We start from the raw sequence: 15979 nt of genomic DNA, 5'->3' as shown, positions 1-15979 counted from the left end.
TGTTTGTGTTTTAGTCATCGCATAATAGCCAACATTTGACTACTATGCTGATTGTTTATTAAAAAAATGTTTATTTCTCATCTTTAGAGTCTATAATTCCTCCTCGGGCATAGTGCAGCAGACAGTGTTACAACAGTACAACATTATTCAACATAGCACACTATAAAGGGATGAACTGCTATTATGGTAAGCTTTTAGTATCCAGTTATCACAGGTAATGTCCAGATTTTCATTAGAAAATAATAAAGACGTCATGCTTATTACCTCAGATAAACAGGCAGTTTAAAAACTTTATTTTAAATGGAGGCTGCTGCTGACATGTTAAAGGTCCCATGTCATGCTTTTCCGGTTATCACCCGTCCCCTTGTGTGTTATGTAGCTTTCTCTGCATGTAAACGGTCTGCAGAGTCACAAACCCTCAAAGTACACCCTGTGTAGGGAGTACAACTCTAACACTGAAAAGACCTGTCTATGCTGCCCCAGAACGCCTCGTTGGGGATTTCTCTTTTTCCATTGTTTGCTTCCTGAGTATGGTGACGTGACCTAACCCAGGTCCAAATGGACCAATCAGTGGAGCTCCTCACACACACACACTCACTCAGCCTTATCTTTTCTCAGCCGTGGCTCCGCCTAGCTGTGAGTGTGTGTTTGTTTTCAGGCTGAATTCCACGGAGTCTCGCTGTCTCGCAGACCCCACGCAGCAACCAGGAAACAACACCAGTAATCCAGCTCACACTGGCCACTCCTCAAACCTCAAAAGGCGGTGCAGCGAGCCCCGCGACGTCCCACCAACACGGCACCCAGACCCCACGCAGCATTCTCATCTGTTTGTCATTACTGGTGTCACTTTCTGGTTGCTAATAAACACCATTGTAACACATCAGAGCACAGTGGGAGGGGGGGGCAGGAGCTCCAACAAGCCGTTTAGGACAGAGAGTGAATACACATACTATACAGAGATGCTGTATGAGTTTGGAACATTGAACAAAGTAAATCTATTCTAGTAGACCTCAACAATGGAATTATGATCAGTAGAAATGGCCATGACATGGGACCTTTAAGGAAAGCCATTTCAGAAGAGACCATGCTAAATAAGTCATTGGCCTTAATTCTGGTCTAAAAGTTGGAAATATTTAAGGACACCTATTTCACTTCATATCAATCTTTCCTCCTACTTTAGCAACACAGATACGTTATTTTAAGAAAGAATTATTCTCCTGTTTTGTTATAAATAAATTATCAAGAAAATGAAAAACACCTTACAGTGTGAGCTTTAAAAATACCGTCTTCAGCTGTTCAAAACAACATAAATGTGCTCATGTTAAGCAAAAGGAGAAATGTAAGAATTTAAAATATATAATTACATTTTTATATAAAAAATGTGCTTTAAAATCTCAACAAAATGATTTCTTATGGGATAGCTTTTATATATTGTTTCCTACCTTACCTTCAACTATGCATGTCTTTCTGAGTTACTTTTTACGATAACAGGACCTTGTTTCTGCAAGACAATTAAAACAAAAAGCAAAATGTGATTTATTGTGAGCATTATTTCCTTCAAACTGTGGCAGCTGTGTCTCAGTTTACAGGGTTTCTCTTGGTGTTAACAGATCCATGTAGAGGGAAGTATGTTTTCAGTCAGTTGTCTCCACCCTGTCTAGTTATTTTTGACGCCACGCAGAGCAACAAATATTAGTATTTCCACATTAGAGGTACCTCTCTCACACTGAAGACACTTTTATAAACTCACTAACAGGGTGACGTTCAGGAGACAAGCTGCTCCCATAGTACACACACATACACACACACACACACACACCTTTCCTTCAGTTCTTGTGCAAATTGCTCAAATGTGCAAAACTCATGGAGCATTCTTTGGTGAGCAGGTTTTTGTCTCTGAAAAAGGACAAGTGGTCTTCCAGGACATTCAGTCAGTCAGAATGTAAGGGATATATCAGCCCCACCTATGAATTTGTGGTGGACATTCTCCAAGAAGGGCAGCCTGGATTGAAGGAGGTCCACCGTTGTTGGAGAGATGTTTTTGCACCTTGAGATGTCGAGTGTTTGCAGGCGGTCACAGTGCTGCAGCAGGAGGAACAGAGACCTGCAGGAGCAAAGGTCAAGAGATCAGGAAGCAATCCTTCAAAATACAAACTTCATATCTTCACCAAAGCCTGGTTTATCAATCTAGATAGTTAAATTGGATGTTTGTCTAACTTCTCTTCAATATAATGGAACTAGATGGCCCTTGCGTGTGGTTCTCAAAGCGCCAAAACAATACATTTTGGGGTGTTTTTTTTCAGAAACCATGACCCGGTTACTCAAAATAACCCACTGACGTTGTTGTGAGCAGTTTCATTTAGGAACTATTTTCTCTCTACTAACCAAACTGTATCACCATCAGGAAGCGCGCATCTATTTAGACAGCTAACGTTAAAGCTCAGCTGAAGAAGACAACATTTACATGTGAGTAGATGCACCCAGAACACTCTGAAACCTAGAATACATATATCATTTGATAAACAGAACTACAGGTAAAAGGAAAAATATCTGTTTTCAACATTAGAATGGAATGAGAATCAGAATACCTTTAATCGTCCCACAGAGGGGACATTTGCATCAAGAAAAGAGCCAAAGGCAGCTTAATATTACCCAAGGAGCATGCATTAAAAAATATTAAAGATACAAAATAAAGATTACACAATTTACAAAGTACACATCCTGTATTAGTTCTGAGATATACCAGCCAGGTATATATTGCACAGTTATTAACGGCATATATATATTGCACATAATTGGTATTGCAATTGGACTGTCCCATTATTTAAGGGGAAACAGACACACATAGAGTTTGGTGCCGCTCACCTGTCAGTGATGTTGCTGCAGCCGGAGAGGCAGAGGTGCTGCAGCCGGTGGAGGTACGGTGCAGCTTGAGCCACTCCGCGGTCGCTGATGCCCGGGCAGTGGCTCAGGGCCAGGCTGGTGAGGCTGCGGCAGTGCCAGGCCACCGAGGCCAAGCTGGCGTCCGTGATCTCCGGAAGCATGGAGAGCGACAGGCGACGAAGGTCTGGGTAACGCAGCACCTGAGGAGAGGAGAGACAGTATTATCTCCTGTATTCCTGCACCAAACTAAAACATTTGGCTCTCCTCCGCCCCCCACCTGGGTGATGCTGCTGTCGGTGAGCTTGGGGCAGGCGGAGAGGTCCAGCTCCTGCAGCCTGTTCAGAGCTAACAGAGACGCTCCAGCTTGCTGCTTGAACTGCTGCAGGTCATTCTGCGTCACCAGCTTGGGTTTCTCCTCAAAGGGTAAACGCGGAGGCTGGAAGAAACCCATGTTGCCGAAAGTCCGGGTGAATCTCGGACCCTTATCTGCCTGTTGAGAAAAGACAATTAAAGGCATAGTTTGGAAAATTTAAAGTGTAATTTAATGATTTAGACACCCCCATTTTGGAGAAGCCAACCGTATATAACCCCACAATTTTCTAACACGTGCTTCTTACCGTCTCCTGGTCAGGCTCACATTTGGTTGCTTCCACCATCCCCAGCAGACCCCAATCTGTGATTTCTTTACACAAGCCCAGCCGCAGAACCACCAGCCCCTGCAGGTAAGTGGCTATAGCTCGCACAGACAGGTCAGTCACATTAACACACAATGTCAAGTCCAGCTCACGGAGGCTATTCCCCAGAAGCTGTGTGAGAGAGAAAACTGCAAAATCCTGAAGACAGAGACAGAGACAACGTTATTTGTAAATGACAGACTTACATGTTAAAACACACAGAAATACAGCCTCATACTGTCACTGTCCACTGACTGACCCGTATGTAAGTGCAGCTCTTGAGGCTCAGTGTGTCCAGCTGTGCTCGGGCAGTGGTGCATCCTGTCAGGCCTTTCACTATCTCTGTCCCGCTGACGTGCAGACACTCAGACAGGTCCAGACTCCTCAGGGAGGACACTGACAGTAATTCAGCGAGGCCTGTGCCGACACAAAATCATCTCTTTGTAAAACATTTTCCAACAGACAGAATTCTAGGGTAGTTGATGTGTAATTTTATTTCGTTTCCATCCAGTTTTGCATGAAGTTTGTTTTACATTCAAATAACAAATCAATTAATCAATGTAATTGTTGTTAACAGAAAGGAACGTAAACTCAGAAGGAATGTATTTGTATTTTTCTGTTAATGTGTAAGAATATTTTCTTCCTTGACTATTAGTGAGTTTATTCCTGGTAATTTATTTGACTTAAAAAGTAAAACAGTTTCTGTAACATAGTGTCTTATGCTGCTCAACAGCAATCCATCGTGGTAAATGAAGTCATGTCCAGCATGTGAGCAGTTTTCTCAATCAACATGCAGCACACTTGGGATTCCTTCATTGGACTACATTTACCATCAGCACTGTTATGACATCCACATCAAATATGGCACATTTTTGTTTGGCTTTATTTGCAAATTCATTTTCAACTCTATGATACACACAAAAACTAAAAATACATAATTTGCACCTTTTTCAGTGATCCTCCAGTCGCGGGACAGAGAGAGCTGTGTCAGTCCCTTCAGGCCCTGAGCTACGGCCTCCACAGACCTGCTGGTCAACTCCGTGCAGGCACTGATGTCCAGCCTCTGGAGGCTCGGCTGGTGCTTCACCAGAACTTCTATTGAGTAATCAGTCAGCTCCTTACAGCCGTGCAGACGCAGTTCCTCTAAGACCAAATCTGGAACCTGAAACAGAAGGAATATAAAGTGTAAAAAAAATCCTACAAAAAGTGTTATCTATGAGGTGAAGCAGTTAAAACGTTTTATCTTCGAAGAATGTAAGGACCACTCAAGTAATAGAGAAGCTGCAGCAGAGCCAGGAGGTAATCCCACCTGTGCAACAGTGCGTAGTGAATCTGGTGTGATGGAGGTTCTGCTGAGGTCCAAAGCTACGAGAGTCCATCTCTGCTCCGTTACCAACCTCTTCAAGTTCCTCAGTGACAGCAGTGCTGACGAATCCTTAACAGCCCCCGCTGGGCACCCTCGATACAGGTCGAACTCAAAGGCGATATAGCAGCCGGCCAGCGAGAGGCGGCGTAGGCCAGGGGTACAGCTGGTGAGCCGGTTGAAGGTGAGGTCGGAGAGGTAGCGCAGGTCGGACAGGTCCAGCTCCTCCAGACCAGACAGAGCTGACCTCACCTGGAACAACAAGATGGAGTTTGACCTGAAAGCCTTACTACGTTTACAATTAGTATGAAAGGTTACACTTATCAACTTTTACTGAGGGGAAACACCCATCTGTTAGTCACCATGATTGCAATTATAATCACTGCAGATGTTCTTATTCCCCAGGGCACTACTGTCTACAAAGAGACTAACACTAGCAGAGCTACACAGGCCAAAATGTAGGAGAAAGCTAAACCTAATACTGCTTCAAAGACAGAGAGCAGAAAAAACCCACAAAAAAGGTTTAAAGTTTGCTGACTCACATATTTTATACAAAATAAATGACTTTATTTGCTATTTGTTATCAAACATAATATAATTGTATTAGTTTATAATTTATTATACTTAAACATGTGATTTAAAGTAGCTTAACCACAAAAACATGTCAGTAATTCCACTAGATTCAAAAGCTAACATGGCAGTAGCTGTAACTTTGCTAAGCTAGCTTTAGCAGAAGCTAGGTTGGGGTTTTATCTTCACCATGACAACATTTAGCATGTGTCTTATTCAGCTATGTGGAATAAAACACTGAGATACCAAGATGTTGGTTATTCAAAATATTTGTTTTTATTAATGTGATTACATTAAGGTTTAGCTAAGGCTAGCAGTGGCTACCTCGCAAACTAGCTGCTGTCTCTTTGCTACAGAGGGTTCAGTCAGTGCAGATTCCAAATTGGCTGCTATATTTACATGTCATTTTCATCTTCACATCACAGGGCTTTTCTTCTTTTTTTCTACATGGTAAACTTTCTTCTTCCATGTACAGTAAATAGATTGGTTAACTGACTAACACTGCATGCCAGATGGTACTGCCACACTTCCTCTACACAGTGTAGTTTCATGGGGGCTGGTTAGTGACCTACATTCTGCAGTAATTAACCAGTCCATTTAATTGACCAGTAAATAAGTAAAGCTGGGCAATGTAGCACTAAAACTAAGCAATGTAATAACACAAAGAGATGTTTGTTCAAGATTGTGCAGCAGAAAGATATGAAAACAACACAACTGCTGGTGACAACTGACATGAAGTCCTGAATATTTACCAAGGGAGGTGTAAGAAAATAACAAATGAGGAAATATTAGTTACTGAATTATTCTTAATAAAGCAATCAATACTAGAGAATGGACTTTCTTGAGACCAGACTGCAAAATAATATGTTAAATAATCAGCATCGAAACATAAGCTCAACTCTGATATCAACTCTAAATAAAGTGGTACAACCCAATAGCTTATCTCTTCCTTCTTCCCCCTCGATACAGGTCAAACTCAAAGGCGAGATTTCGGACACATATGATTTATTATTATTATTAATATGAAGACATTTTTTGTTGAATATACAAATATTACCATGAATGTGGATAAATACTGTATTATAACAATACGGTATTCTGTTTTTCACATTTCTTATTTGTTATTTTTTAATCTGTTCGAAATAAAGACTGAAAGAAAGAAAGAAAGATATGGCAGCCGGCCAGCGAGAGGCGGCGGGGCGAGGCTTCTGCTTACATATTTCATTAGCTTGACTTTAAACGAATGCACCATTACTTCATTAAAGCCTTACTATTGCTGTATACGTTTGGATCCCCCTAGAAAAAGTCAAACGGACAGGGTTCGAATCCAACCCACAGCCCTTAGCCGCATTTAATTTCCTTCTGTCTTCTTTCATTTCTCTTTAGCTGTTTTATCAAATATAGGCCAAAGCACACAGACACATTTTACAGAAAAAAAGAATCCCACATTTAGAGAATAGAGTATATAATACCTGGTGTCTGTGCTCCTCTCTGGAGAGGAAAGCCCCAGACATGAAGAGGCTGTCCAGACCCCTGAGGTCCAGCCTGCGGAGGGAGGTGAGGCGCGGGAGGAGGCTCAGCAGAGAGGCCTCTGTTATACTGCTGCCGGGCAGGGCCAAGCTCTCCAGCTTAGAGCCCAAACACAAACCCACCTGAGGCAAAGACAATCACATAAGAAAGAAAAAAGAAACAGGTTAGCACTTGGGAACGAAGAGACAAGCGTGGCAAGAGAACAGAGAGTTGAATTTACTATCTGCTGGATAGGACCTTTTTATGGGAGTTTGATGGGTAATCAAAATGATTAGAGTGATACAATGCAAACACTCAAGATAAAACAGGTTTCAAATCATATTTCTGGCTGACTACAATGTGAGCCTTTGAGCATTTTTAGCCAGATGATGTTCAGGATGAATACAATCCAAACAACTTTGGTTTGCTCAGTGTTTTTTTAAATGGCTCTCACATGAGCCCTTGAGGTAGGGAAAATGTCTGGACCTACGATAAATCGTGTGATCATTTTAAGTGAAAATACAACGCTAGTGCTATCAGGGTTCACATGACAACAGCAATAAAGTTCCCAAAACAAAAGCTACTGTTTTAGTAGAGAAGGATGACTTGTCTTAACACACCCTATTAGAAATACTCAGCAATTATATATTTCATCCATCCAAATCTGCCCCCAATGATTCTCCTTTGGCCTTAGTCACAGTGACTCCACCCAATTGTTGGGTCATTTTTTAACCCTCCAGTAACGCATCTTGGCCCGTGGTCATCTTGTCTATTTTCAACTACAAATGTGACAAGAGGATACAGTAAAGTAAAAACTGAATGCCAAAAAAAGATCTATTTTACTGCAAATGGGACCTTGATTTATTAATGGTCATCAGGATGTAATAAAGAACACTTGAAACTAACAATTGAAGCCATCAAAATGTTACCGAGTCAATAAATGAAGATAGAAGAAGGGTCATTCTCTCATAGACTTCTCTACAACCAGATACATTGCTTCCTGCTGGATATTAGAAAGTATGCAGGTTAAGGAACTTCCACTTTTTGGATTCGGGGGACATTTTCTCTTGACCATTAAGAGCGACTTATTTTCGGTTAATACGGAAGCTACAGGTGTTCTTCAGTTAACACCTGCACACATCCTAACCCAACGAGTAAAGACTTTTTTAATCATGTGAGCATACTGTACCTCCAGGAGCAGTGACCTAGACATGCTGAACCCATCGAGCTGTTTGATAATCAGACTGCAGCGGGACTTCCTTCCCAGACCCTTGATCAGCTCCAGGGACGAGGCTGAAGCCGGGAAGCTGAAGGTGAGGTTCTTCTGCACAGAGAAAAACAAACAGAGAAGAGGCATGGAGTTTACTTTGCCCCAAAGCTTTACACACTCATGAGTCATGCAGATCCTTCTACAGTCACTTTTCAAATAGTTAACACCCTGTTTTTTAAGTATGCACAATACCGATTCATCATACTTTATTCCCTGAAGCTAATTACCTGAAAGTGGAAGTCCTGACTGGCGTAGTACCAGCTGCGGCAGACCAGCGAGGCATCCTTCCTGTCTGAAGCGTGAAGAAAGCTCTGGATGTAAACTATGATCTGAGGACAGAAATACAACGTTAGATTACATTCAAATGTGTTGATCCTGGAAGAGGAAATCCACCCCAGGGTCACTTGACAGTATTTATTCCCTCAAAAGACAGCATTGCATGACTGAATGACATAATGTCATTTGACAAGAATAGCAATGTCATAACACGTCCTAATCCACCAGCAAAGGACTTCTGCTCTACTGAGACCCGGGAATTGACTTATGGCCTCTGCCAGGGACACGGCACTGAGGCCTTTATTACAAAACCCCATGCATACAGCCTGTTTGAGTGAGGTTCTGTGAAAATGTAAACCTTGGCTTTTTGGGAGCCAGCAAAGCACATTTTCTGTCATTTCAACATAGCAGATATTTCACATGTATGTTTTTTATAGGGACATGAGAGTCTTAAATATATTATATTAAAATTCTAGAAGTGTATGATAATTTTAGCCTTTTAAAATAGCATTTTAACCTGTATCCCTTGGTGGGGACATTGGGACTTCCTTTTTCTTCATTGTATTTTCATACTTCAGAAAACAAGACAAACGTGCAAATGCAGAACGGGTCATTCTACAGAAAAGGTGGAATCTGGGTGATACAAATCTGCTGAAATATATTCCTTCTAAAAACATCTAAAACCTGTTAAATAGCAATAACTAACCCTTAACTTGATGAATCCACAACAAGTAGAGCTTAAAGTATTTTTATTTTTTTAATTATTGTTATACTTTATACAAAGCTTATTTGTATAGGAATGTCACTGGTGTTACGTGTTACCAGGAAGAAGAATATCACCAGTGACGGTAACACCAGTGACAATTTGGAGAAAACACTACCATTTTAACAAAATGGCTGCAATGTGTCAGACCATGGTTGCGTTCCGATAATCCAAAAATCAGCTCCTAAATTATAACCCTATCTCCTATTCCTTGACCTCTGAGTGAAACGTCACGGTGTTAAGGGATAGTGGATAGGAGAATTCAAAAGGATTTAGGAGAAGAGACAGCGGTACTTTAGAGAATCCGAATGCACTTTCACTATCCGACGTGTTTATGATGCGCCAGCGGACGTCATGAATGTGCGTCTGCTGCTGTGGGGAAATATGGAAACTACAGTTTTCTATACAGCGGACTACAACATGGATGTTTAATAAGAACGAGGGACTACTGTAAACTCATCTAGAGACTCTGCACCGTGCTCTGACTCTGTTGCTTTGCTTTATGAACGGGGACAAGAGAGAAACATATTCTTCATGACCAAAGTTGGAATTGAAATAAAAAAGGAAAGTGAAACTTATGCTCGTCACCCTCTCCCTCCGGTCCACATTAATACAAATGATCCCAATACGTATGATTGTATGAAAAGATCTTAAAATAAATACAGATGTATTTATTATAAACGTTAGTCCTTAACATCTATCAGTGTGTATATCACCATTCAAACATCTTTTAAAAGTTGAACAAACCCCACACAGCTCAGTAAACACTGTGAAATGTTGACTTTATTTGATCATTTCAGTAAAAACTAATGTTCATATTTCTCTTTTTGATTATAATACTGATGAACGTTCAGAACAAAGCACTTTGGCAACTTACCACATACGTTTTAAAAATGCTTAATAAGCACCGTAACTTTCATGATATCATTTCTCCGTCATAATCGTTTGTTTCCGTGAACGGCCGACTGTTGAGTGACGGCAAATGCTTCGGCTGCAAGGCATTGTGGGGCAGCATTTTCTCCTCTCCTTTCGTCAAGGGAGGTCCAGTGGTTCCTAAGCTAAAGGAGGTTATAAAGGAAGTTTGAAACCTCCTTTCCTTTCATTTAGAGAATTGGAACGGCACTTAACATGGCTGCCACTGACGTACTTCCGGGTCATTTCACTTGGTTAGGAAGGTTCCTAAGCTAAATGGACTATTGGAACGCAACCCAAATGTGGCTTCAGTCGCCCTCATTGGGCGTGCCGTAATTGGGTGTGCATTGCGCGTTCATGTGTGTTGGAGGAGGTGCTCTGTAAGGAAGTCTGAAGGAAGGGGCGGATTCTTTTCGGCTGTGTACTTTCAAATTTTAGTGCACTCGAGCCGGTTTCTGAAACTTACCTACCCCACCTTTAACTCTTCAATACAATACATGTTCCCATTCAAATGTTCACCCCTAGGGCTATGCAATCAGTAACACTAATGACAGACTTGAAAGACGCATGTAAAATTTGAAGATAAAATGACACCTTTAACAAACAAAGTAAGAAGTATCTGACTTTCCTTATGTCTTTGTCCACTGCACTGCCTCAAATGATCTCTTGTTACAGGAGGCACTTCAGAGACAGTACATTATTTCAAAAATAAAAGCGTTTTGTGTAGCAGTAACACCAATGACGTAATTTTGGGTGACTGACATTTATTTGATATTATTAATAATAATTTGCGCTTATTTTTACCATTTCAGTGTTATATTTAATGTATGTAATGTTATGTAAATATAAATTAGATTTATTTATTGAAAAAAAAATCTTTTAAATTAAAACTATAGGCTCCACTTCCATGTGACAAGGCAGTTCCTTGAACTTGGCATTTTAAATCAATTGCAATTTACGTATAAAACCATTTATTTATTTATTTTTATTTAGTACCATTGCAACGACAATCTCTATTTATTCAACATATATAATGAATGTGAGTATTAGGTCAACGTCATGTATTTTGGTGTCTGCAAAAGTAAGTGACAGCACTTCCACCTTTTCTGTAGAATGACCCAGTTACATAAAACCTGTTAAAAGCATGCACACTTCCTTCGTATTACATGTATGTATTTGTATATTACAGATTGACTATACAAAATAATGACATTTTCTTTTTGAGATATTTTCGTGATATGTTCCTTAAACCCCAGTTCTTATATGAAGTAAAACATATAATAATTCATACATTAAAACCTTTTTTTATTCTGGGATTCAGACTAGAATAAACTGTTATGAATGTTTAAATAAACAGAAGAGTCTGTTGCATCTTCTTATTTATGTCTACTAGTACATGAACTCACCTCCAGAGGTAGCTCAGGTGTTACTATAATGTCCTCCCCATTGCAGTCTTCCATCTCAGCTTCTCCTCTGTTATTATAAACAAGTCCGCACCATCACGAGGGGCTCAGTTAGCTCTCACTGATGCTAGCTAGCTGCACAAGTAATTACCAATGCTAGCGTTTATGCTAATAGCTCATGCGTATATTATAAACCGTTAAATGTATCCGGAAACTGAGCAGTAATATTACCAGATCAATGGAAGCCAACAGAGGTCTGTGTTGCATGCTGTCATGTCACTAAGCTACTTTATCCTGCACTGTACAACATTTCCGTAGGCAGTCTGACTGGGATCAGCTGAGCCAGGGAAAACACTGACGTCAGAGGGGGCGGGGCCTTGTGGGTATAATGAGTTTTTCTCATTATCTATAGTCTATGGCTTTTCTCCACCTCTCCTTTAGCTGAGCTTTTCACCTTCATAAAGTGAGTTAGTCAGTATGTTTTGACCTATGGTTTTGACCTAGATAAATGGCACTGGAGTTTCCACCGTGGTCATTCTGAATCCATTGCAAATCAATTAATATACATACACAAATTACAAGGGAGGGAGAAGTACTAACATGTTTACTAAAGTGAACGCAGTACTTCCACAGTGTAGAAAATGTTTTCCTGCATTCAAAAGTATGAACATACAATTATCCTACACGATTTTAAGTAGGCAAACGGTAAGTAAAAGTTGCCTCCTCATAATGCAGAATGGCCCATTTTGAGACTTATTATGTATAGATAGTAGATAGCTTTGTATTAATAATTTAAATATGTCAAGCAGCTAGTTATAAACTAAATGTTGTGGAATTAAAGTTAAATGTTTCCATCTGAGATGCAGTGAAGTAGGAGTATAAACAAAATAGATGTTACAAGTGGGTCAAAATTGTACAGTATTATTTGATTAAATGAACATAGTTATACAGTACCACTAGTGATGGCAGTTCTATTTCGTCCCTACTGACCGCCAGAGGCGGTGCTTTAAGCACTGGATATGTCCATCGCGCGCATGCGCAGCTCGAGTACCAATAACAACAAAGTCACCTGTGACCAGAGTTGGGTGTAACGCGTTACTGTAATAATATTACTTTTGTCGGTAACGGAGTAGTGTAACGCGCTACTTTTACAATTCAGTAATCACACTACAGTTACTAACATTGCCCCGACACGCATTACTTACTAAAATCATTCATAATCACACAAACAGACAAGAGGGGTTTCCGCCGCAGGTTTATATGTACATAATCTACGCGACTTGCGCGTCCTCATCTCCACGTGCATAAACATATGGCTGAGTCAGCGATAACTTTCGAGGGGTGGAGGCAGGGCCGTTTCTAGCTATTTGGGGGCCCTATGCAAGATGCTGTTTGGGGGCCCTAGTTTTGACAGTTTTTTAACTACAATGGGGGGATTCCGAAGCCTTTAAGATGATCTGTGGAGATTCATCAATCTGTTACACTTTAATAGGAAAACAGGCTAATTTCACGAAAACCAAGCAATTGAAAATTACAAAAAATGATATTAAAAAGGTAAACAATAAGGCTCCTCTATGTCAATAAATGCAAGAGATGCAGCATTTTCTCAGCTGTCAGCCGAACAATGATTTGGACTTTATTACCCCAAAAACCCAAGCCACAGCTTTGCTATCATTGCAGTTTAGTCGTGTTTATATCCTACATTGGATTTGTAAGCATATAATGCTTCACCGAACACTCACAGGAGGGGGCTTGGCTGTCTACAAATAAAGATGGCTCATTTTAATTCTCCCCAAATATATTGAGGCTGAACCTGAACTTTGAATTCTCTGCTCCCATCATAATCTTGGCAATCTTGTTAAAATTGTGAATGCAGAATTAAAAATACTATGTAACTGGTTTGCAGTTAATAAATTATCCCTTGTTATTCAATACAAAGTCTGAGAGTAGAAATGACTGCATTATACGGATTTGCAATACAGAGATAGAAAAAGTTGGTGCATGTACATTTTTAGGACTGCTTGTTGATGAAAAACTCAATTGGAAGCACTATATAAATTATGTACAGACTAAACTGTCAAAAACAATAGGTATTTTGTATCATACTAAGAACATTCTTGAAGAAAATATACTCTTTATAACAGTCTATTTCTCCCTTACCTTTAATACTGCTCCGAAATATGGGGAAACACGTACTCAACAAATCTACAAAAAATAATAACATCCCAAAAAAAAGTATTACGAATAGTCTGTGGTGTTGGTAAATATGAACACACAACTCCCATATTTAAAAAAAAAACTCAATCTATTAAAATGTGTTGAGATAGTACAGCTTAAAACAGTACTGATTATGCACAACATTTTCCATAACAAAATGCCTAATAACATTCAAAAGCAGTTCCAAACCACAGCGTGAACATATGAATGTAAAAAAAGTCACTTGAAAATAAGTGTTCACAATGTTTATATACAATTACGCATATATTATTATTATTATTATTATTATTCATTTGCCAAGTGCATGTGTACCTATGTATATATTTATATATAGTATTTTAATTTCCAAAACAAGATAGTTGAAACTGCTATTGACATGTGCAGAAAATGACCCTATATCTAGTTTTCGTATATATATATATGCATTTATTGTTTTCCTGCCCTAACTTTTATTTAATTTTTTCTCCTGTTTTCTTTATTTCTTTGTACTCCTTCATTTCTATATACGTTGTTGACGCAATAATGCACGGGAGGGCTACTTTCTACAAGCTATGCTTCAGCCCTCCCGCTTCTACTAATTTTGTTCATCTTTGTGTGTATGAATTAAACTTTTTTTGTTTTTCGGATGAATAAAAAAAAAAAAAATACTTTCAGCTTGGGGGCCCCCTAGTGGCCGCGGGGGCCCTATGCCCCCGCATAGTCCGCATATAGGAAGAAACGGCCCTGGGTGGAGGTATGCCCATTATTTTGAGTGTGTTCGAATAATAGACAGGAATGTGACGGTGAGGTGCAAACTGTGTCCAGGCCAGAAGCTGTTATCCACTGCTGTAAACACCACGTCAAACCTCAACAAACACCTGCAAAGAACACATATTAAGGTTAAGCTAACGCACAAGCTATTTGTTTGTTTATATCATGTAGTCTGTTCTTCTTCTCTGTCTTCCGGTTGTTGCCTGTTTTGAATGACGAATACACACTACCGCCGCCTGCTGGTAAGGAGAGTTATTGCCACTCACGAATGCGCAGTTCGTACGTGCTCTGCGAGTAAAGTAACGAGTTACTTTGTGTAGAGAGTAACAAAGTAGTGTAATATATTGCTTCTTTTTTTTAAAGTAATATGTAATATGTAATATATTAAACATTTTTAGTAACGACCCCATCTCTGCCTGTGACCCACGTGACACCGGCTATATCAGCCGGTGTCGTCAGAGGATCTGTTCCTTTCATCTTCTCGCTGTGCGAGAGTACCGTGGCTACATTTGTGTAGCCTACAGCGTTCAGGTTTGAACGTTTGATCTGAGGGATTTCTCTGCAAGCAGCTGGCCGCGTGCAGCTTCGCGACTGACAGTCGGAGCTACGGGTCGTTAACGCGTCCTCCAGGAGCTGTGGCCGGCTGTGCGCTGTGCAGAGCCTCGACAGACAGGTTTGTGTCAGCTTGTTGCTGGTGATGGCTGTGTCCCGCACCCTCTCCCAGCCAAGTTGTCCTGATTGCCGTCTTGTTTTTTGTTTGGCTTAGACTTTCTGGTGACGACAGTGTTCCCGCTTCCTCTCCCATAAAGTTGCCCTTATGCTCTTTTGAAAGTTCTGTTTGTGGCGTTGTGCCCGAGCTATCATTAGCATTTGAGTCCCAGCTTTGGCTACGTCCCTCATTCAATTTAGTATGGAAAGCCCAGAGTGTCATATTTTAAACCCGTTTTTCGTTTAGATGCAGAGAGTAAGGTAAGTACTTTCTATTTCATAGAAGCTAATTATCTGGTCTTAACATTTGTGTTCTGACTTGGTCGCTTGATTGTTAGCAGCAGCCGCTTGGCTAACACCTTGCTGTTAAGCTTAATTATTTAACTCAGCCGGTGAGGGCAGTGCTCCCGCTCCCGGTAACATAGGGTTTGATTGCAGTAGCGCTATATCGTTGTATTACTGCTCCTAGTACTAGACTCCTAGCACTAGGATGATATGCAGAGAACATCTTCACTGCGGGTGCTGTGTGCTCTGCATGTGCGGTTACTACTGTAACCATGGCCTACGGTTCTATGCGGGCTATTCTCTTTCTTAGAAGCTAATTATCTGGTCTTAACATTGTGTTCTGACTTGGTTGCTTGATTGTTAGCAGCAGCCGCTTGGCTAACACCTTGCATGTAC

General features: G+C 40.4%; 1 protein-coding gene across 3 annotated transcripts; it reads right to left on the bottom strand.

Moving 5' to 3' along the window:
- Nucleotides 1-2: 2 nt before the first annotated feature.
- Nucleotides 3-11962, bottom strand: lrrc29 (leucine rich repeat containing 29). 3 transcript variants are annotated; one of them, XM_034210647.1, is made up of 12 exons: nucleotides 11627-11962; nucleotides 8497-8598; nucleotides 8189-8323; nucleotides 6963-7142; nucleotides 4867-5172; nucleotides 4503-4719; nucleotides 3817-3974; nucleotides 3501-3716; nucleotides 3161-3373; nucleotides 2866-3083; nucleotides 1965-2104; nucleotides 3-1501 (listed from the first exon to the last, which is right to left on the bottom strand). In XM_034210647.1, the coding sequence occupies exons 1-12, from the start codon at nucleotides 11678-11680 to the stop codon at nucleotides 1473-1475; spliced, it is 1968 nt and encodes a 655-aa protein (XP_034066538.1). In that variant the 5' UTR covers nucleotides 11681-11962; the 3' UTR covers nucleotides 3-1472. The 3 variants fall into 3 exon arrangements, with proteins under 3 accessions (XP_034066538.1, XP_034066537.1, XP_034066539.1); XM_034210646.1 differs by having other exon boundaries at nucleotides 3-2104; XM_034210648.1 differs by lacking the exon at nucleotides 11627-11962 and adding an exon at nucleotides 10193-10217 and having other exon boundaries at nucleotides 3-2104.
- Between the last annotated feature and the right edge of the window lie 4017 nt (nucleotides 11963-15979).

This window comes from Gymnodraco acuticeps, unplaced genomic scaffold, assembly GCF_902827175.1.
Source record: "Gymnodraco acuticeps unplaced genomic scaffold, fGymAcu1.1, whole genome shotgun sequence".
Taxonomy (NCBI): Eukaryota; Metazoa; Chordata; class Actinopteri; order Perciformes; family Bathydraconidae; genus Gymnodraco; species Gymnodraco acuticeps.
The sequence above is the reverse complement of the archived record's forward strand: the minus strand, read 5'-3'. Positions and strand labels throughout refer to the sequence as shown.

Bases quoted from the DNA above. Each gene is read 5' to 3' on its own strand.
- lrrc29 (XM_034210646.1), bottom strand. From the start codon at position 11,680: ATGGAAGACTGCAATGGGGAGGACATTATAGTAACACCTGAGCTACCT. The intron at 8,324-8,496 runs GTAATTAGCTTC...TTCTCTGTGCAG, and splicing joins GTCAGGACTTCCACTTTCAG to AAGAACCTCACCTTCAGCTT. The intron at 7,143-8,188 runs GTACAGTATGCT...TCTTTGCCTCAG, and splicing joins CTAGGTCACTGCTCCTGGAG to GTGGGTTTGTGTTTGGGCTC.